Source organism: Oncorhynchus masou, chromosome 13 (genome assembly GCF_036934945.1).
Source record: "Oncorhynchus masou masou isolate Uvic2021 chromosome 13, UVic_Omas_1.1, whole genome shotgun sequence".
Lineage (NCBI taxonomy): Eukaryota > Metazoa > Chordata > Actinopteri > Salmoniformes > Salmonidae > Oncorhynchus > Oncorhynchus masou.
In genome coordinates this window covers 60,561,310-60,583,940 of record NC_088224.1, presented here as the reverse complement: position 1 = coordinate 60,583,940, position 22,631 = coordinate 60,561,310, and the positions used below count along the sequence as shown (strand labels likewise).

Here is a 22,631-nt window from a genome sequence, read left to right as displayed (position 1 = left end):
GATCGTTAAACTATATCGAGGTGGTGTTTTTTAAGTTTGCCGTGTAGGATATGGTTTGTTAAAGGATAGTCCAGACTCCAGTCAGATGCATGTTTGTAGTGTAGGCTATAACTAGTATATTGGGCTATAGTTTGCTAACGAATTTCCCTGGACTGATCGGACGTTTCCCCCTTTATTTTTTTTCCACAGTAGCCTGTTCTATATAGTCATTAGATAACGTAAGCACGCGTACGTTTTTCACGGTGACTAGAATGTCAACGAGCTATCTGACTGTAGTGTTGTTTTCTTGGACGATAGCGATGTCAGACATACATTTATGGTAGCCCAGCTGCTTTGCAATGTGTGTAATGTTCGGCTAAATACGTTCTATACGGCTACTGAACAGCAGCTTATCTAGTAATAGGTTGGATTGCACAAACCATAAACATAAAAAAAAAATACGAATCACCAGGGACATAAGATACAGCGTTACGAACCATACATGATTAGTCCGGACTAATAATCACTCTTATTGATACACAACCATCAAATTTTTATTACAGCATGAGTGTTATTGCAAATATCATGGTTTTAGAGATAGAGGCTATGTATGTTGTTGTGAATGATTGATCATGAATGGCCTTCAACAGCTGGTGGAGAACATTGATTAGTAATTTGTGAATAGGGGAATCCCCACTTGAGAAATCCCCTCAGGGTCAGTTCAACACTGGCAGGACTTGATGTGAGTTCCGGAGCAGGTGTACTAGCAGGGCCAAAGCACCAAAACTGCCCTTTCAGTGCCAACACAGTGTAGGCTACTCTGGCTCTGTATAGAGGAGTGGGGGAAGGGGGCCGATACGAAAAGCATCTCCAGGGGATTTGTGCTCCTTCCTGAAAGCTCATTGGCATGGAGGTAGCTGTTGAGGACACACAAGTTTGTTTGTGGCAGACACTGGTTGTGATGGGGAAAAAGCTCCTCAGTTGTTCTTGGAAGCAACACCGGTTGCTCAAAGTCATGTTATATGTTATTGGAGCGCTGTTCACTCCTCTGGATCAAACAGACGAAGCCTCAAGGCTGTTCTCCGAGATGAATCCCTCTCTCTCTCTCAGCCAGAGGAAGATGAAGGCCTGCCTGCCACCTGCCTGTCAGTGTTCTCTTAGCTCAGATGCCTCTGCTTTGGTCATTTATGTCATGACCTGAGAGACAACAGTATGAAAACATCAACACTCTTGGCAGATGCAAGAAACAAAAACGGATATCAGATTGTTCTCAGAGGGCCCAGAGAACAGCCTTGTCGTTTACATCTTGGGTATAGGTCCTACTATTGTTGTTAAGGTGAGCTAAAGCCTAGTCTTGTAAGACTGTATTACATTTCTACAGTGTCATAGCATATTTATAGCATCTTTATCAAGGTAGCGTATCATTAGTGTGAATGTGCGTAGAGAAACCAAAAATGAATTCAGCTGCAGATGTGCTTGCCCTTTTACAGTGTTTTTATGACGTCAGCACTTCTTCAGTAAGTTAGTTACACTAGTTACACAAAGCAGATAGAGGCCTTCCTCACGGGACGTTGCACAAAACTGGCTCGACAAAGGAGGCTTGTATGTAAACGTAGCATGGGGTTTAGGTTTTATTATGCTAGCCATGGCCTTTGGACTCCAGGGTCCACACTCTGGCCAGTATTTCTCTTCAACCACCTGCTGTTCTGTCTTCTAGCCCAAGCCCCCCAGGAACAAAAGCCTGCTGTCGGTGAGGTCATACACTTTGACTAGCTCAATGCTGGAGGTTTTGAAGTGATAATGGAGTCTTAATAGACATGAGACAATGAGAAGTAGATGGACAATACTGTAGCCTATACCTATTCAGTGGAAAAATATTTAGGCCTACCCTTTTGATTCTGGACAGCTTTATATTCACAGTATTTTGTCATACTTTGGTCATGAGTAAGGTGTTGCGTTTTTTTGTGAGCACATGACCTGACCAGGGAAAAACTCTTGACTTAAACGGGGAGGGACTACCTAAACTTGTCCACGAAGAACACATTTTCTTTGTGAAACATTTTGCTATGCTAATGCTGCCCTAATGAACACAACCCTGGTCTAATTCATGTTGCCTTTCTGTTCACATAGACAGGAAGAGTGGCCATGCTGGAGGGATTGTCTTGTTTATCCTTTCCCCACCATGCCAGGCTTTTAGAGGTGTAGAGTGAATGTTCCATGGGAGCGGATATCGACGTCAGAGATATGAGCAAATTTGTAAAACAGAGGGCCCTTTTTAGTGTGCTGACGTTTTAAAAGGGGCGGAGTTCAAACCTGTAGAAATAGTATAACCTGAACCCACTCACTTTTACGCTCTATGGCTTTTATAGCTTGTTGCTTTTGAGGGACATTAGTAATATAGTTGAAGTTGGAAGTTTACATACACCTTAGTCAGATACATTTAAACTCAGTTTTTCACAATTCCTGACATTTAATCCTAGTAAAAAAATTGCCTGTCTTAGGTCAGTTCGAATCACCACTTTATTTCAAGAATGTGAACTGTCAGACTAATAGTGGAGAGTGGTTTACGTTCACTCAATTAGTATTTGGTAGAATTGCCATAAATAATTTAAACTTGGGTCAAATGTTTCGGGTAGCCTTCCACAAGCTTCCCACAATAAGTTGGGTGAAATTTGGCCCATTCCTCCTGACAGAGCTGGTGTGAATGAGTCAGGTTTCTAGGCTTCCTTGCTCGCACACGCTTTTTCAGTTCTGCCCACAAATCTTCTATACGATTGAGGTCAGGGCTTTGTGATGGCCACTCCAATACCTTGATTTGTTGTCCTTAAGCCATTTTTCCACAACTTTGGAAGTATACTTGGGGTCATTGTCCATTTGGAAGACCCATTTGCAACCAAGCTTTAACTTCCTGACTGACATCTTGATGTTGCTTCAATATATCCACATAATTTTTCTACCTCATGATGCCATCTATTTTGTGAAGTGCACCAGTCCCTCCTGCAGCAAAGCACCCCCACAACATGATTCTGCCACCCTCGTGCTTCAAGGTTGGGATAGTGTTCTTCGGCTTGCAGGCCTCCCCTTTTTCCTCCAAAATAATGATGGTCATTATGGCCAAACAGTACTTTTTGGAGAAATATCCTCTGGTCTGATGAAACAAAAATAGTTCTATCTTTGTCCCCATGCGCAGTTGCAAACCGTAGTCTGGCTTTTTTATGGCGGTTTTGGAGCAGTGGCTTTTTCCTTGCGGAGGGGCCTTTCAGGTTATGTCAGTATAGGACTCGTTTTACTGTGGATATAGATCACTTTTGTACCTGTTTCCTCCAGCATCTTCACAAGGTCCTTTGCTGCTGTTCTGGGATTATTTGCACTTCGCACCAAATCAAATCAAATCCAATCTTATTTGTCACATACACATGGTTAGCAGATGTTAATGCGAGTGTAGCGAAATGCTTGTGCTTCTAGTTCCGACAATGCAGTAATAACCAACGAGTAATCTAGCAAACAATTCCAAAACTACTACCTTATACACATAAGTGTAAAGGGATAAAGAATATGTACATAAAGATATATGAATGAGTGATGGTACAGAGCGGCATAGGCAAGATGCAGTAGATGGTATCGAGTACAGTATATACATATGAGATGAGTATGTAAACAAAGTGGCATAGTTTAAAGTGGCTAGTGATACATGTATTACATAAAGATGCAGTAGATTATATAGAGTACATTATGTACGTATACATATGAGATAAATAATGTAGGGTATGTAAACATTATATTAAGTAGCATTGTTTAAAGTGGCTAGTGACATATTTTACATCAATTCCCATCAATTCCCATTATTAAAGTGGCTGGAGTTGAGTCAGTGTGTTGGCAGCAGCCACTCAATGTTAGTGGTTGCTGTTTAACAGTCTGATGGCCTTGAGATAGAAGCTGTTTTTCAGTCTCTCGGTCCCAGCTTTGATGCACCTGTACTGACCTCGCCTTCTGGACAATAGCGGTGTGAACAGGCAGTGGCTCGGGTGGTTGTTGTCCTTGATGATCTTTATGGCCTTCCTGTGACATCGGGTGGTGTAGGTGTCCTGGAGGGCAGGTAGTTTGCCCCCGGTGATTCGTTGTGCAGACCTCACTACCCTCTGGAGAGCCTTACGTTTGTGGGCGGAGCAGTTGCCGTACCAGGCGGTGATACAGCCCGACAGGATGCTCTCGATTTTGCATCTGTAGAAGTTTGTGAGTGCTTTTGGTGACAAGCCGAATTTCTTCAGCCTCCTGAGGTTGAAGAGGCGCTGTTGCGCCTTCTTCACGATGCTGTCTGTGTGGGTGGACCAATTCAGTTTGTCTGTGATGTGTACGCCGAGGAACTTAACGTACTACCCTCTCCACTACTGTTCCATCGATGTGGATAGGGGGGTGTTCCCTCTGCTGTTTCCTGAAGTCCACAATCATCTCCTTAGTTTTGTTGACGTTGAGCGTGAGGTTATTTTCCTGACACCACACTCCGAGGACCCTCACCTCCTCCCTGTCGGCCGTCTCGTCGCTGTTGGTAATCAAGCCTACCACTGTTGTGTCATCCGCAAACTTGATGATTGAGTTGGAGGCGTGCGTGGCCACGCAGTCGTGGGTGAACAGGGAGTACAGGAGAGGGCTCAGAACGCACCCTTGTGGGGCCTCAGTGTTGAGGATCAGCGGGGTGGAGATGTTGTTACCTACCCTCACCACTTGGGGGCGGCCCGTCCCCAGGTGGTACCTTCATCTCTAGGAGACAGAACGCGTCTCCTTCCTGAGCGGTATGACGGCTGCGTGGTCCCATGGTGTTTATACTTGCATACTATTGTGTTTATACTTGCGTACTACAGATGAACGTGGTACCTTCAGGTGTTTGGAAATTGCTCTCAAGGATGAACCAGACTTGTGGAGGTCTGCAAAAAATCTGAGGTCTTGGCTGATTTCATTTGATTTTCCCATGATGTCAAGCAGAGGCGCACTGAGTTTGAAAGTAGGCCTTGAAATACATCCACAGGTACACCTCTAATGGCTAATAGACATCATTTAAGTCAATCAGAAGCTTCTAAAGCCATGACATCATTTACTGGAATTTTCCAAGCTGTTTAAAGGCACAGTCAACTTAGTGTATGTAAACTTCTGACCCACTGGAATTGTGATACAGTGAATTAGAAGTGAAATAATCTGTCTGTAAACAATTGTTGGAAAAATTACTTGTCATGCACAAAGTATATGTCCTAACCGACTTTGTTAACAAGAAATTTGTGGAGTTGAAAAACGAGTTTTAATGTAAACTTCAGACTTCAACTGTATGTAGGTTTCCACATTTGCTTCCTAAAAATGTGTATTTTTAAAGTGCGTAGTTGGATGACTGTTTTCACACAGTCTGTGTAGTATGACGTAATGTAAAGTGAGTAACTTTTCAGGAAGTGGCAAGTAGTATTTTTAGTTCAAGATATCCATTTATAGCTATCGTTGTCAACAGGAGAGCATTATTAGTGTCAAACAGCTACAAATATGTGTCTCTGTCTGTCTTTGGGTAGGGGGGGAAAATGTTAAAAGTATGTCCAATTGACCTTTTGGGGCCACTTGGAAGAGGCTGGCAAAGGAAGCATTATAAGAGGGGAGCTGGAACTCTGGAGCTGTGAGGTCTGTTTGGGTTGGCACCGGGTACTAGGCCTGAGGTGGAGGAAGAGGGGAGGAGCTGGGTGCATTTTTCGGCACAAAGGAAATGGGCAGGAAAAAGTGTGCCAAGACAGGAAGCCTGAATGAGCACCACCCCCCACCCACCCACCCACCCGTCTCTCTACCACACCCCAGACCTACTGACCCTTTCCCCACCACAGCACCTCTGTGTACATACAGCGATCCATGTTTCCTGTTTTCATTCTCTGCTGCTTACCCTTTCCTCTTGAGGTGATGGGCAAGTCTTAGCAGTACCAGCGCAGCAGCATACCATGCACCTCCTGTCCACGGTGCCTGACTCTCCTCATACAGTGCATTCAAAAAGTATTCAGCCCCCTTCTATTTTTCCATATTTTGTTATGTTACAGCTTTATTCTGAAATTGACAGGACTGTGTCGAGGCAGAGACTTATCCTTATCAAAACATTTCTGCAGCATTGAAGGTCCCCAAGAACAGAGTGGCCTCCATCATTCGTAAATGGAAGAAGTTTGGAACCACCAATACTTTTCCTAGAGCTGGCCGCCCCCCAAACTGAGAAATCGGGGGTGAAGGGCCTTGGTGACGGAGGTGACCAAGAACATGTTGGTCACTCTGACAGAGCTCCAGAGTTCCTCTGTGGATATGGGAAAGCCTTCCAGAAGAACAACCATCTCTGCAACACTCCACCATTCAGGCCTTTATGGTAGAGTCTCCAGATGAAAGCCACTCCTCATTTAAAAGGCACATAACAGCCTGTTTGGAGTTTGCCAAAAGACACCTAAAGGACTCTTAGACCATGAGAAAAAAGACTCTCTGGTCTGATGAAATCAAGATTGACGCTTGGTATTCAGGCCTAAGAGTTCAATGTGGAGGAGACCTGGCACCATTCCTACGGTGAAGCATGGTGGTAGCAGCATCATGCTGTGGGGATGTTTTTCAGCAGCAGGGACTGGGAGACTAGTCAGGATCGAGTGAAAGATGAACGGAGCAAAGTACAGAGAGATCCTTGATGAAAACCTGCTCCAGAGCACTCAGGACCTCAGACTGGGGCGAAGGTTCACCTTCCAACAGGACAACGACCCTAAGCACTCAACCAAGACAACACAGGAGTGGCTTTGGGATAAGTCTCTGAATGACCTTGAGTGGCCCAGCAGGTCCCGGACATGAACCCGAGCAAACATCTCTGGAGAGACCTGAAAATATCTGTGTGGTGATGTTCCCCATCCAACCTGACAGCGCTTGAGAGGATCTGCAGAGAAGAATGGGAGAAACTCCCCAAATACAGTTGTGCCAAGCTTATAGTGTCATACCCAAGAAGACTCAAGCTTGTAATTGCTGCCAAAGGTGCTTCGACAAAGTACTGAGTAAAGGGTCTGAACTTTGTTATACATTTGCAAAAAAAAATGAAACCTGTTTTTAATTTGTCATTATGGGGTATTGTGCGTAGCTTGATGGGAAATAAACAATTTAATCAATTTTAGAACAAGGCTGTAACATAACAATGTGGAAAAAGTCAAGGAGTCTGAATACTTTCCGAATGCACGGTATAAGATAACATAAACTCTCCCCTTGTTTCCACCACCGGTCCCACCCCATAATCGGTGAGTTCATCGTACCGTTCGATCATATGAACGTCACAAGGTTGGCTGTGAAAAATCGGTGAGATCCTGATTTTTTTTTTATATGTTTTTACTCATTATATTCTCCAGAAAAAGGAACGCAAGGAATCTAGGAAGAGATGTGGCCAGATAAAAGCACTATTGTGAGAACAGGGAATAGTGTGTGCTGCTTGGCCCCTGCTTGTGTTTTGGTGTGGTTTCAGCACTGCGTGAACAGCAGAGCATCTAAAACACTATCACCACCAGAAAATCACTCTTCTTCCGTGTAGCTTCTTCCATAGGACGGCGCACGATTGGCCCAGCGTTCACCGGATTAGGGTTTGGCCTGGGGTAGGCCGTCATTGTAAATAAAAATGTGTTCTTAACTGACTTGCCTAGTTAAATATAAATTCTAATGTAATGATGGCATCTCCCAAAACTTAGAACCCAGGCTTATTTATTTAGACTATTATTTAGACTATTATTTTGATTAGACTGATCGTGTTAATTTATTGATTCAATTGATCATAATTGTTGTTGCACAGGAGCAGAGGGTGCCATCTCTAAATACAGATGTTCTTAGACCATCATTAAGTTTATTCTGCTCTTCCACAAGTTTCCTAGAGCAGTGATAAAAAATGATGCGCTGTCGTCATAATCATGTAGTATCCTAGTACCGATATGTCTGCAGGAGAAATTCCCCATTATGCCATGGGATGGGTCATTAGTCATGTTCATGTGAAGCATTCAAAGCCATTATTCAAATGTTTTCCTTGGACAAATAACTCCTCAATGTGAGATCGCTGCATTATTAAATGGGCCCTGACTGGGCTGTTTTGAAGGCACTGGCTGGGTCCTGCGCAGTACTAGACAACACAGGCTCATGCTGAATCCCAATCCACCCCTAAGGCCTGGGCACTCCTGTAGATCTTAAAGGATCTGATAGGTTTAAACAGTATGGTAATTCCTTCACCTTGCCTTCTGATAGGCTGGGTGGAGTTTAAACCATATTGCTCACGCCTATCCTTTAAGATCAACGAATGCGTGGGCCGTTAACATTTGTTTCTTTACAGTGCCTCTGCCACACACCCAGGCGACGGGAGAGGCCTCCTGCGGTCTCTGTGCACGACGAGGTGTGCCCAGTCCAGACTAGTCTGTCTGTGAGGCAAGCCTCATCCTCTGTCTAATCTCCCCCAACACACTCACCACCAGGCTGTTTCTCACTTCCCAATTTAATTTTATTTCAGTCATCATCTCATCTCATCGGCTGCCCATACTGCGATGAGATGAGTTAATAGGCCTGTCGATGCCAGCGAGCCTCTCCAACTTCCAGTCCCATTGGCTTGCCAGGAGTCCTGGGCAGCTGACGCTCTCTTTCAGATGGATGACAGTCACGCTGTGGACTAATTGGGTCGTTCCTGTGTGGGAACTGCTTGCACAAGTGCTGGGAGCCTTTCAGCGTTCCTTGGTTTTCAGAAACTTTTTATAAAAACATTTTTTTAGGGGAAAATTGGTGTGAGGTTTTGAGTGAAATGTTAGGGTAGATACAAGTGCTATTTTACACTAAACAAAAATATAAATCTAGCATGTAAAGTATTGGTCCCCTGTTTCATGAGCTGAAAATAAAGATCCCAGAAATGTTCCATATGTACAAATTTGTTTACATCCCTGTTCGTGAGCATTTCTCATTTGCCAAGATAATCCATCCACCTGACAGGTGTGGCATATCAAGAAGCTGATTAAACAGCATGATCATTACACAGGTGAACCTTGTGCTGGGGACAAAAGGTCACTCTAAAATGTGCAGTTTTGTCACACAACACAATTGGCATGTTGACTGCAGGAATGTCCTCCAGAGTTGTTGCCAGATAATTGAATGTTCATTTCTCTTCCATAAGCTGCCTCCAACATCGTTTTAGAGAATCTGAGAGTACGTGCAACCGGCCTCTCAACCTCAGACTACGTGTATGGCGTTGTGTGGGTGAGCGGTTTGCTGATGTCAACGTTATGAACAGAGCGCCCCATGGTGGCGGTGGGATTATGGTATGGGCAGGTATAAGTTACGAGCACAATTGCATTTTATCGATGGCAATTTGAATGCACAAAGATACCGTGGCAATATCATGAGGTCCATTGTCGTGCCATTCATCTGCCGCCATCACCTCATGTTTCAGCATGATAATGCACAGCACCGTGTCACAAGGATCTGTATACACTTCCTGGAAGATGAAAATGTCCCAGTTCTTCCATGGTCTGATGTGCTCTGGATTGACGTGTACGACAGCGTGTTCCCGCCAATATCCAGCAACTTCGCACAGCCATTGAAAACTAATGGGACAACATTCCACAGGCCACAATCAACAGCCTGATTAACTCTATGCTAAGGAGATGTCGCTCTGCATAAGGCACACCAGATACTGACTGGTTTTCTGATCCACGCCATATATATATATATATATATCTGTGACCAACGGATGCATATCTGTATTCCCAGTCAGGGGAAAACCATAGATTAGGGCCCTTATTTATTTCAATTGACTGATTTCCTTATATGAACTGTAACTCAGTGAAATTGTTGTTTATATTTGTGTTCAGTATAGAAGATGCTGTAGACTGTATTTGCAGTATTTATATCCAAGTGGAATCTAGATATGAGATATTGTCCTTTGTCCAGTCTCCTCCTAAGCGGTTTTCAATAAGTGTCTCATCCATCCTGCAGTGGATTCTCACAGATAAACAATGGTGACACTTGAAAAGGTCAAACATTAGCTTGCCTGTGGTCAGATCTTCGGTAAACACAGAGGAAACCACAGGAGACTTTGGTCTGATATACAGTGCCTTGCGAAAGTATTCGGCCCCCTTAAGTTAATACTTTGTAGCGCCACCTTTTGCTGCGATTACAGCTGTAAGTCGCTTGGGGTATGTCTCTATCAGTTTTGCACATCGAGAGACTGAAATTTTTTCCCATTCCTCCTTGCAAAACAGCTTGAGCTCAGTGAGGTTGGATGGAGAGCATTTATGAACAGCAGTTTTCAGTTCTTTCCACAGATTCTCGATTGGATTCAGGTCTGGACTTTGACTTGGCCATTCTAACACCTGGATATGTTTATTTTTGAACCATTCCATTGTAGATTTTGCTTTATGTTTTGGATCATTGTCTTGTTGGAAGACAAATCTCCGTCCCAGTCTCAGGTCTTTTGCAGACTCCATCAGGTTTTCTTCCAGAATGGTCCTGTATTTGGCTCCATCCATCTTCCCATCGATTTTAACCATCTTCCCTGTCCCTGCTGAAGAAAAGCAGGCCCAAACCATGATGCTGCCACCAACATGTTTGACAGTGGGTATGCTGTGTTCAGGGTGATGAGCTGTGTTGCTTTTACGCCAAACATAACGTTTTGCATTGTTGCCAAAAAGTTCAATTTTGGTTTCATCTGACCAGAGCACCTTCTTCCACATGTTTGGTGTGTCTCCCAGGTGGCTTGTGGCAAACTTTAAACGACACTTTTTATGGATATCTTTAAGAAATGGCTTTCTTCTTGCCACTCTTCCATAAAGGCCAGATTTGTGCAATATACGACTGATTGTTGTCCTATGGACAGAGTCTCCCACCTCAGCTGTAGATCTTTGCAGTTCATCCAGAGTGATCATGGGCCTCTTGGCTGCATCTCTGATCAGTCTTCTCCTTGTATGAGCTGAAAGTTTAGAGGGACGGCCAGGTCTTGGTAGATTTGCAGTGGTCTGATACTCCTTCCATTTCAATATTATCGCTTGCACAGTGCTCCTTGGGATGTTTAAAGCTTGGGAAATCTTTTTGTATCCAAATCCGGCTTTAAACTTCTTCACAACAGTATCTCGGACCTGCCTGGTGTGTTCCTTGTTCTTCATGATGCTCTCTGCGCTTTTAACGGACCTCTGAGACTATCACAGTGCAGGTACATTTATACGGAGACTTGATTACACACAGGTGGATTGTATTTATCATCATTAGTCATTTAGGTCAACATTGGATCATTCAGAGATCCTCACTGAACTTCTGGAGAGAGTTTGCTGCACTGAAAGTAAAGGGGCTGAATAATTTTGCACGCCCAATTTTTCAGTTTTTGATTTGTTAAAAAAGTTTGAAATATCCAATAAATGTCGTTCCACTTCATGATTGTGTCCCACTTGTTGTTGATTCTTCACAAAAAAATAAAATTTTAAATCTTTATGTTTGAAGCCTGAAATGTGGCAAAAGGTCGCAAAGTTCAAGGGGGCCGAATACTTTCGCAAGGCACTGTATATGGCTCTGTGTTGACATGATGACACACACACACACACACACACACACACACACACACACACACACACATCTCTTGGCTTGTGCTTGATTATGTAACAACAGGAGTTCTACCAGTAGCACCAGTGTCCATATCAACCCTGCATGTATGTTTTATTGATTGAAGGCATGGCTAGTAGATTTGAGCATGGTTTGTGGTTCGTCCTCTGCAGGCCTACAAGCTAAGCACAGAGGTACGGCTGGAGTGGAATTTAAACCAGGGAGCAGTGTGTGTTGAGAGCTGTTGGCCAGCTCTGCATTCTTCTCTCCTTCCTCTTCAGAAGGCACAGCTGTGACTTAATGAATCGATCTTGTCAATACAACGCCCATCTTTGTCACCTTGAGCTGGGATATGCCATTCGTAATGAGGCTGAGAGAAAAAGACACAGAAACGTAGGCTATTTTGTCTGCTCTCGTCATGACTGTTGCGCCCCTTGTTTGTGTAATATGTATATGCAGATTGTTTCTATAATCAAAACTGTGTGTGTGTGTGTGTGTAATATATACACACACACAGTTTTGATTATTGTTTCTGTAATCTACATGTCCAAATGAAGAAGGTGTCCAAAGAAATTACACAATAGACATTTTTGGGGTTTTGACTTGTGACTTGCCCATCATATGCTTCTGGTGTGTACTTTACTCCAACCAAGCATGACTGTGTAGTGTACTATACCTAGGCTATTCCTCTGACTTCCATGGTCAGCAAGTTCTTCCTTCATGTGAAACCAGCACACTTCCTGCGCTCCCAGTGAACCACCAGGGAAGTAGACCTGTGATGATTTATCACCCTCTGCTTCCCCTCCCAGAGAGGACTCAGGACATCTGGGGGAAGTGAGATTATTCAACCGGGCCTGTCCTTTTGTGACACTCCCCGCATCCACTCCACTTCAGACCTCCATGTCACTGTTCTTTATCGGAGAATATGCTACATGTGACACAGCTATTTGTTTAAAGCAGGGATGGGCACCTGCCGGCCCACCCATCTTTTGTAGGCCCACAGATGTGTGATCTATATATATATATATATATATATATATATAATATATATAATATATATATACAGTGCCTTGTGAAAGTATTCGGCCCCCTTGATCTTTGCGACCTTTTGCCACATTTCAGGCTTCAAACATAAAGATATAAAACTGTATTTTTTTGTGAAGAATCAACAACAAGTGGGACACAATCATGAAGTGGAACAACATTTATTGGATATTTCAAACTTTTTTAACAAATCCAAAACTGAAAAGTTGGGCGTGCAAAATTATTCAGCCCCTTTACTTTCAGTGCAGCAAACTCTCTCCAGAAGTTCAGTGAGGATCTCTGAATGATCCAAAGTTGACCTAAATGACTAATGATGATAAATACAATCTACCTGTGTTTAATCAAGTCTCCGTATAAATGCACCTGCACTGTGATAGTCTCAGAGGTCCGTTAAAAGCGCAGAGAGCATCATGAAGAACAAGGAACACACCAGGCAAAAACTGCAAAATCGGCGTCCAAAAATACCGATTTCGGATTGATATTAAAACTTAAAATCGGCCCTAATTATTCGGCCATTCCGATTAATCAGTCGACCTCTAGTTTAAACCCTTTACAATGAAAATCTGAAGTTATTTGTTTTTTTACAAATTATCTGTGAAAGACAGGGTCCTGAAAAAGGGATATTTTGTTGCTGTCAGTGCGTGTGTGTTCTAATGGTTCAGTTAAAGTATGGTGTTTGAAACATTAAGGTTAGGCTTTGATTGCCACATAGCCCTGTAGCCTACTGAATGTGTCAACACCTCTTTGGGCCAGGTATCCCACTAGCGTGCGACTACGACAACATCCGCTGAAATTGCAGAACGCGAAATTCAGAATACGTAAATCATAATATTAAAGATTCATGAAAATACAACTGTCATACATCATTCGTTAGCTTAGAATCTTGGTAATTGAACCACTTTGTCCGATTTACAAAAGGCTTTACGGCGAAAGCATTGCATTTGATTGTCTGAGGACAGCACCCCGCATACAAATGGGTTATTTAAAAAATCAAACCAGCAGAGGCATCACAAAAAATAGCAATAAAATTAATCACTTACCTTTTGAAGATCTTCCTCTGTTTGCAATCCCAAGGGTCCCAGCTACACAACAATTGGTCATTTTGTTCGATAGAGTCCTTCTTTATATTCCAAAAAAGTAAGTTTAGTTGGGAAGTTTGATTCAGTAATCCACCCGTTCCACTCGTTCAACATGCAGACAAAGGAATCCCAAAAGTTACCGGTGAACTTCGTCCAAATACGTCAACGTTTCTAATCAATCCTCAGGTACTCTAATATGTAAATAAACAATACAATTTAAGACGGAATGTAGTATGTTCAATACCGCCGATAAATGACGAAGTGCTTGCCCTCATTCAAGCGTGCCACAAGACTCGCGTCCGAATGAGGGACACCCTGGAAAAACTACAATTACTTGTTCATTTTTCAAAAAACAAGCCTGAAACCTTTTATAGACTTGACATCCAGTGGAAGCCATAGGTACTGCAATCTGGGTCCTTTTTGGTTGGAAATTCAATAGGCCAACATAGGAATGGACTGGGAGCTAAAAAAAAAAAAAAAATTCTGGGTGGATTTTCCTCTGGTTTTTGCTTGCCATATCAGTTCTGTTATACTCACAGGCATTACTTTAACCGTTTTAGAAACTTCAAAGTGTTTTCTATCAAATACAACCAATTATATGCATATCGTCGCTTCTGGGCATGAGTAACAGGCAGTTTTACTTTGGGCATGTCAGATTATCCAAATTTACAAACACTGTCCCCTAGCCCGTAGAGGTTTTAACAGTAATTCACTTTGGCGTCTGCTATATCATCTAAAAATAAAAAATTTAGTGTGTTCTGTGTTCCTCGAGTGAGGAGTGACAAGCATTACCCTGATTTGGTATTTTTTGTCTCTTTCCTCTTTCCCTCCACTTCCACCTCTGCACAGGCTGTGAGCATCAACAAGGCCATCAACACGCAGGAGGTTGCCGTCAAAGAGAAGCATGCCAGGAATATCCTCCTTGTGGAGTTGGGTGTGTCGCTGTGTGTGTGTGCAGTGTCTGTTAGTTGCGTGTGTGTGTGTGTGTGTGTGTGTGTGTGTGTGTGTGTGTGTGTGTGTGTGTGTGTGTGTGTGTGTGTGTGTGTGTGTGTGTGTGTGTGTGTGTGTGTGTGTGTGTGTGTGTGTGTGTGTGTGTTGGATAGAATCTGTTTTCCTCTGACTATAGAGAAAGGAGAAATGTGTTTATGTTGATTCCCATGGGTTTGTGGAAGCTCTTGAGTGTTCCTTCATGACTCAGGGTTATGTTTGTGCAAAACAAAAACAGTATTGTAACCTAACCGTGGTTGTCAGCCGGGACCAGGCCATTCATTTAGCTGTGTGTCTGAGAAAGAGACTAAGAGACGGACTGCTCTGTACGGTCTTTCTGTGAGATAGGTTCAGAGATGTGTGAGATGTTTTCAGCCCCTCTTGAGAGAACAATGGATGATGAATAGGCAAGCAAAACACCTCTCTGTTAACTCCCCCAGCACATTTTGTCATAGCAGCCTTTGTCAGAGTATGTGTGCTCTCTCTGCCATCTCCTGTGTGTTTCTCCTTGACTGGTTCGTCTCACCCTGTATCCTGGGGACCCACCATGAGAAGGGCGCCCACACCTTCTGGGCGGCGGTCAACCGGCTGCCGCTCTCCAGCAATGCGGTGCTCTGCTGGAAGTTTTGCCACGTTTTCCACAAGCTGCTGCGAGACGGCCATCCCAACGTAAGTCTGAACCCACCAACACAGCCCTGATGGGACACACACATTTTGCAACAGAAATTAGCATTTGTTATTGGGCAAGACTCTGTAGTCCCTCCCAGTTTCACTCCGTTTTCTTAATGAACACGATCCTGAACATGCTGCATGCCAGGGACATGGGCATCTCTCCGTAGACTTGTGCTCAAGAGGTCTCAAATGAAACATCATTCCCTGTTTATTACTCGGCTGGCTTTGGTTTGAAGCTATGCAGGATAGGGCCAGGGTTGGGCTTGTGGGAGACTGACATTCTGACGCTCTGTGATCCCTAAGATCCCACAACACTTATCCCAAGACGAGGGGTGTTAACCCTGGTCGCCCTGTCTTAATTCCTAATCTAGCTCTCCTCATCCCCAGCTTCCAATTGGCTCATTTCAAACCCCTCTCTTGTCCTCTCCCCTGCAACTCTTCCCCAGGTCATTACTGTAAATGAGTGAGTGTTTCCCGTTAACTTACCTGGTAAAATAAGGTTTAAGTCAACTAAATATAAGGGCGGTTTCCCGGAAACAGATCAAGCTTAGTTCTGGACAAAAAAATATATTTAAATGGAGATTCTCCGTTGACCATGCTTTTAGTCCAGGACTAGACTTAGTCTGTGTCCAAGAAACCGGCCCATAGGGAATATCATTTGAGATTTGCACTTAATTCAGAATAGCCGTTAGTCTGGTCCAAGATTTGTATGTGCTGCCTTGCCAAGTCATATTGCATTGTCATGCCAAACGCAAACAGATCTGGGGCCAGGCTACATGGCCTCTACTTTTATGAATATATCCTACTGTACAGTGAGATGACAACTCATCGGTTTAGCCAAATTAACTACAACGCCCCATGCAAATTATCACCATAGTGCTGTTCACACACCCCCATACACATTGACTTCTGAGCACCCTAGCGATTGCCCAACACACTGGCCTTGAACACACCCACACAATGCATACAGTACAACTTCACATGTAGTGCTCTCTGTTGAATCAGCAACATTCTGAACTTTTGTCTTGTGGTTTCAGCCTTGTCTAAATTCTCTTTCTGTGTCTGTGTGTTCAGGTGATAAAGGACTCGATGAGGAACAAGGCAGACCTCAGTGACATGAGCAGAATGTGGGTAAGGACCAGAACACAGCACCAACGGTTGCCATTAGGGCCCTAAGGCCAGGAAAAGCTCTCAGCCCCAGTCATCATGTCTACCACTCTTAACCGGCAGGCTGGCATGAACACATTGGATGCGTCAGAAATGGCACCCTATTCCCTATATAGTGCACTAAGTTTGACAAGAGCCCTCTGCCGACCCTGTTCAGAAGTAGTGCACTATATAGGGTAGGGCTGACCCAAATTAGTTGTTTGGTAGATATGTTGGTCAAATGCAATTTTTGGGGGGTCGAGCAGTAGCATATAAATATATGTTTATTTTTTTATGGCACATGAGACATGTCTTATTCGCGCCCATCTCGGTGAACTAATACATTGCGGAGGCTGCGGGGATGGCACAGTCAAAGAAGAAGGGGTGTGTGGCTAAGATACACAATCCACGTCTCTCTAGAATGCACGCTCTCCCGACAATTTGTGCAATGTCATTGTTGTGTGACTTGATTGTCAGTGTATATCAATTCCTCATTACATACTGTATATCAGCAGTAGTACATTTACTGTTAATTCCTAGAATTTCGAATCTACAATGTTTGTTTGGTTACGGTAATTTCTGTTAATGTATTCAATATATTAATCCAGTCTTTTACCGTTCTCATTGTCGGAGTGGACACGTTGTTTCCAGAGCGCACAACCTATGCTACACTTGTGAGAAAGTAGTTTTTGTTTTATTTAATTCCATTTACGAGTGTTGTTAATTTAGTGATTGTCTTTTTTTTTTGGAGTGCACCTGTCAATGTTGAGTAAGGACTCAAGGACTCTGATTACCCGTAGAAGTAGGCCTATAGGCTACCTGGCCTGCGTGCAAATGTAGGCATATAAATGTGCCCATTTGGGGGTCTGATAGTATTTCTGATTGGCTTAACGCACCACCACTAATGACCTGTGGATCTTCTCAGTCATGTTTTCTTCACCTCAAACAGCAAGCAAACAAAGTCTGTTTCTACATTCATTGAGAATGACAGTAGTTCCTCAATGTATTAAACAAATCTTTCCAGCTCTCCTTTTCTCTCCCAGCGTGAAAGGGGATAATGGCATGCTCTGATCCAGTGGAAAATAGTCCTTCTGCTTGTCCCCTGTGTAAATAGCCTACAGCTGTGTCTGTCCTGAGCTCACTGGTTCAGGAAACTTTGAGGGCCCTGAATATTTTATACAATGTTGCAAGTTTTCTAGCATGAACTTCAGGCCTGACCAAGTTAATAGTTGATACAATGTTTCTAGTGCATTGCAGTCAGGCCATATGTCGCCAATGTGATTTATAGTCTTATTTCATTTTCTCTGGCTATCTTCTACCTGCAGGCTGCCGTGTTATTGGTTGGCTTTATATGTACGCTATTTTTATGTAGTTGACATACTTTTTATGGTTGTATCATTTTCATTTTGAGACATGAAGACGTTATAATAAATGAAATTAAACTGTTAGACAAAAATGTGCATATGAAAACCATAACTGGCACTCAGATCAATTGTCATTCCATAGGGAATATGATGTGATTTAGAACACACGTGTCATGGACAGTGACTGAGGGAGTAAATTCCTAATCATCACCACCATGTCATCATTATTATCAGCGTGGTGTGTCCATGCCGGTCTGCTGTCAGTGTTGCCATCGGAGAGACCGACATTCTAATAGGTGACAGACACACAGCAATGTGGTTCTGTTAAACCCGAGTCGGACTGAATAACACACGCTGCTGCTATGGTATCCTAATGGCGCTACTGTGTATAAACTATTGCTTTTTTTTGGGGGGGGGGGGGGGGCTGTTTCCATCCAGGTGAATGATTGATTCAGGACTGTTGAAGGTTATTTTTACATGAAATAGCCACCTTTCAACAAGAGTTGCCTCTGGGTTACAGCAGTAAAGTGGAAGAAACGATTACTGCTCAGGCATTCAGTGAGTAGGAGGGTGGGGGTAGTAGGCACTAGTCACCTTTTCCTGGAAGTACACTTAGTTGGGTCTCTCTTGGTATTTGCTAATGGGACAAAATATACTAGGACTCTGGGAGAGGGACATTGATGACCAGTACTGCTTCCTTCCTGTTGTGACATCACATTGAGGGCCCAAGGAAAGGGAAGCGAGAAGAAGCAATTGACTTCATAGCTGGCTATTCAGTTTTTGACTCACACACACACACTACATGATGCGTGGGTTGACTCATAACCCACAGTCCTTGTGGCTATATCTGTTGGTGGGCGGGTTTAAGGTAATTTAAAAATGGTGTGGGGGTCAGGTTGAATAAAGAGAAAATAATACCTATAGATATGATATGCACTAGAATTATACATAAACTTAAATTGCACAACAATTACACATTTTTCTTTCATTATTTTAGGCTATCTGGCATTTGTGCGTAAGCAAGCCTAAGCTTTAGGGCCTAACTGTACGCGCGCCTTAGGCCTTCAAATAGGCCTCTGGCACGTCAAGGGAACTAGCCTGCTGTTCAGATGGGTTCAATAGAAACTGAACTCTGTACACTGACTGGAGATAAATAACATCTCGCAGTTTTAATATTAACTCTGGCAGAAGTAAGCATTTACTTACAGTGAAATTGTAAGCAACAATTTGGCACAAGTTGGCAACAATATTTTATTTATCCAGAACGCTATTTTATTTCAGTATCTTGAAAGAATGCAAATGTTCAGTCAGCACCTCTTCAGATGTATCTCTTTGTATATGGTCAGTACCAGTCAAACGTTTGGACACCTACTCATTCCAGGGTTTTTCTTTATTTTGTACTATTTTAGACATTTTAGAATAATAGTGAAGACTTAAACTATGAAATAACACATGGAGTCGTGTAGGTTGCAAAAAAGTGTTAAACAAATCTAAATATTTGAGATTCTTCAAAGTAGCCGACCTTTGCCTTGATGACAGCTTAGCACACTCTTGGCATTCTCTCAACCAGCTGTCTGACTCTTAATGTTGTCTTTCAATAGCAGCACCATATCGCCAAGTGAAATTCTGAGTGTGTAAATATACTTGGCAAATAAAGGTGATTGTGATCAGCATCATAAAAGCTGATAAGTATTTCAACCACATAAAATATGCATCAGATCTTATCAGAAACATGTTGGGTTGTTTTCACAGCTTTCTATTTCCTTGTAACCAGTCAAACTGATGCAGTCTTTGTTTTATTTTTAGCTATTGCATTTTCTCCCCAGTCCCTAAACATCTTTGCTCTGCAAAGAAGCAGAGATGACAAATAGATCTTTACTGACGTCAACTCGATTTAAACATTCATTCTATCCATTTATGACATTATTCTGGTGAGCATTTTTTGTCTTCTAGGGCAACATATAATGACAGAAGAGAAGCTGCGTGTATCTAGTTATAGATGATAAAAATTATAAGCAGAAACATATCTAAAATCAAGCAAAACTAATCTTGCACCCCCTGTCAAAAAATTGTTCCGCTGTCTTTGACTGTAGCCTACAATGCATTTTCTATGTTGGCGGGTTAGGGGTCGGGTGTGGGCCTCAGATGTTCACGTTATCACGTAGTCGAGCTCTGCTGATGGGTTAGCAATCACGAGAGGGTGCAAGTGAACATAGAGCTGACCCGCACACCACTAACACACAAACATACATACTATTGACACACGCATACAGTGTAAGACTTTGCAGAAGCAGATCCATTTTATTTAATGATAAAATTCCTTCTGCAACTAGCAATCCCTTTAGAAACTCTCCCAAGCCTCTGGAGAAGATCATGTCTATCTCACTTTGATCTGGTCTCTCTCTCCGGTGTCTCATTCCATCTGCTCCCCTCTGCCCTCAGGGTCACCTGAGTGAAGGCTATGGGAAGTTGTGCAGCATCTACCTCAAACTGCTTATCACCAAGATGGAGTTCCACGTCAAAGTGAGTAGTGCCCCAGCCTGTATGACTGACTGACACAGACCAGTCTCTCTCTCTCTCATATACCCTTCTCTAGGGGTATTCCTCACACAGACACACGTCTCTAAAACTAATGGTCTTTTAGGAATCAGTAGTTCATAGACCGCTAAGCTCGGTGAAATTACTGCAGGCAGCAGACTTGGTGTTGCTCTGGAGGTTTTAGTCATTGTTCCTGATTTTTAAATGGAGATGCCTATTGATTTGGGAAAAACCGAGGGTAAATCTCAATTGTATTTCCTTGATTCCTCACATCCAATCTCCTCATCTCCTTCTCAAAGAACATTGTATCAGAAGACCTTGAATCTTCTCCTCCAATGCGTTTTGAGAAGGAGGGAAGGCGAGATGAGACGAGGAATCACGGAAATACAATTGAGATTCAGCCCCATTTCTGATATGACTCGTTCTTCTCTTTCTCCCAGAATCCCCGTTTCCCTGGCAACCTTCAGATGTCAAACAGGCAGCTTGACGAGGCGGGAGAAAACGACGTCAACAACTTGTGAGTGTCGCTTGCTTTTGTTGTTCGCACTGAAGCACAGAGGGCTGGATCTATAATGATACATATTCTAATATACCCCCAATGTTCCCTTTGATTATGATTACAGGTGTTGAACATGACAAGAAAATTATAAATTATTTTTGTTATTGCCTTCTATTAGACTCCATATAGAGCATATGACTCTTGTTATATGTATACAAACCAACTCCGGGTCATTGCTACATGGGTCTTACAGCCTCTGTATGTGTTACATGCTGTGAACCTTCCAATCCAACACCTTTGTGTGTGTTTGGTGTGTGTGTGTGTGTTTGGTGTGTGTGTGTGTGTTTGGTGTGTGTGTGTGTGTTTGGTGTGTGTGTGTGTGTGTGTGTGTGTGTGTGTGTGTGTGTGTGTGTGTGTGTGTATGTCCTCTCACTACAGCTTCCAGTTGACAGTGGAGATGTTGGACTACCTGGAGTGTGAGCTCAACCTCTTCCTGGGTGGTAAGCTATTTCTCTTTTATATTTATATATAGATGTCATCTGCAACCGCGCGTATCACACACAACCTGGTTCGAGCGTTTATATGTCAGGGTCATGTTCAACCGTGCACACAACGGAAAACATTTTGCAACCGAAAACAAAAATGAGTGTTTCTTAAGTCCAGGTAGTCCCTTTTTTTGTGTTTGTCCATTCTCTTCCGTTTGAGGCATAATGAACATGACCCTGGTTTTGGCGTCATAGGCTACGTCCCAATAGCCACACTAGCATACCACCTAGAATGTGTGCCCAATATATTGCTTAATTGAAAGTAGCGTACTAGCATGGACATTAAAACAGCTATACAGTACTCTCCTGTCTCCCTTCCACTATAAGCTCTTCACAAAGTAAAGCACATATTTCATCTTCCATTTGTCTCAACATGATTGCCCTTCTGCCTCCGTTTGAACACTCTCAGTAGGACTCATTTCTACCCTGTCTCCTCATGTCATACACACACACACACACACACACACACACACACACACACACACACACACACCCACACAGACTCTTTGCCTCCCATCAGGAGAAATGTTTTGCGGGCTAAAGCATCACGTCACCCAAGAGCTGAGAGCCCTGACTGTGTGTGTGTCAGGGTTTGGCTGCACAGGAAACTACACCTCTGTGTGGAGGGAACGACTGGGTCTGTAGGGACTGGCATCAGAGAGGGAGGGAGTGCAATGGAGATGGAGGGACTGGCATCAGAGAGGGAGGGAGTGCAAAGGAGATGGAGGGACTGGCATCAGAGCGGGAGGGAGTGCAAAGGAGATGGAGGGACTGGCATCAGAGAGGGAGGGAGTGCAAAGGAGATGGAGGGACTGGCATCAGAGAGGGAGGGAGTGCAATGGAGATGGAGGGACTGGCATCAGAGAGGGAGGGAGTGCAAAGGAGATGGAGGGACTGGCATCAGAGAGGGAGGGAGTGCAAAGGAGATGGAGGGACTGGCATCAGAGCAGGGGGAGGGAGTGCAAAGGAGATGGAGGGACTGGCATCAGAGCGGGGGAGGGAGTGCAAAGGAGATGGAGGGACTGGCATCAGAGCAGGAGGGAGTGCAAAGGAGATGGAGGGACTGGCATCAGAGAGGGAGAGAGTGCAAAGGTGATGGAGGGACTGGCATCAGAGCGGGGGGGAGGGAGTGCAAAGGAGATGGAGGGACTGGCATCAGAGTGGGGGGGATGGAGTGCAAAGGAGATGGAGGGAC

At 43.5% G+C, this 22,631-nt stretch overlaps 1 protein-coding gene across 4 annotated transcripts in view; it reads left to right on the top strand.

Moving 5' to 3' along the window:
* LOC135552755 (huntingtin-interacting protein 1-like) overlaps nucleotides 1–22,631 on the top strand; it is a 49,104-nt gene that overhangs the window by 6,758 nt on the left and 19,715 nt on the right. For 3 of the 4 annotated variants that reach the window (XM_064984577.1, XM_064984580.1, XM_064984579.1), the window contains 6 exons: nucleotides 14,535–14,598; nucleotides 15,199–15,341; nucleotides 16,419–16,475; nucleotides 20,297–20,377; nucleotides 20,833–20,909; nucleotides 21,330–21,391. In XM_064984577.1, the coding sequence (XP_064840649.1) occupies nucleotides 14,535–14,598; nucleotides 15,199–15,341; nucleotides 16,419–16,475; nucleotides 20,297–20,377; nucleotides 20,833–20,909; nucleotides 21,330–21,391 (484 nt within the window). Of the gene's footprint in view, nucleotides 1–1,144; nucleotides 1,316–14,534; nucleotides 14,599–15,198; nucleotides 15,342–16,418; nucleotides 16,476–20,296; nucleotides 20,378–20,832; nucleotides 20,910–21,329; nucleotides 21,392–22,631 lie in introns of those variants that run through there. The other variant, XM_064984578.1, reaches the window with a different exon arrangement.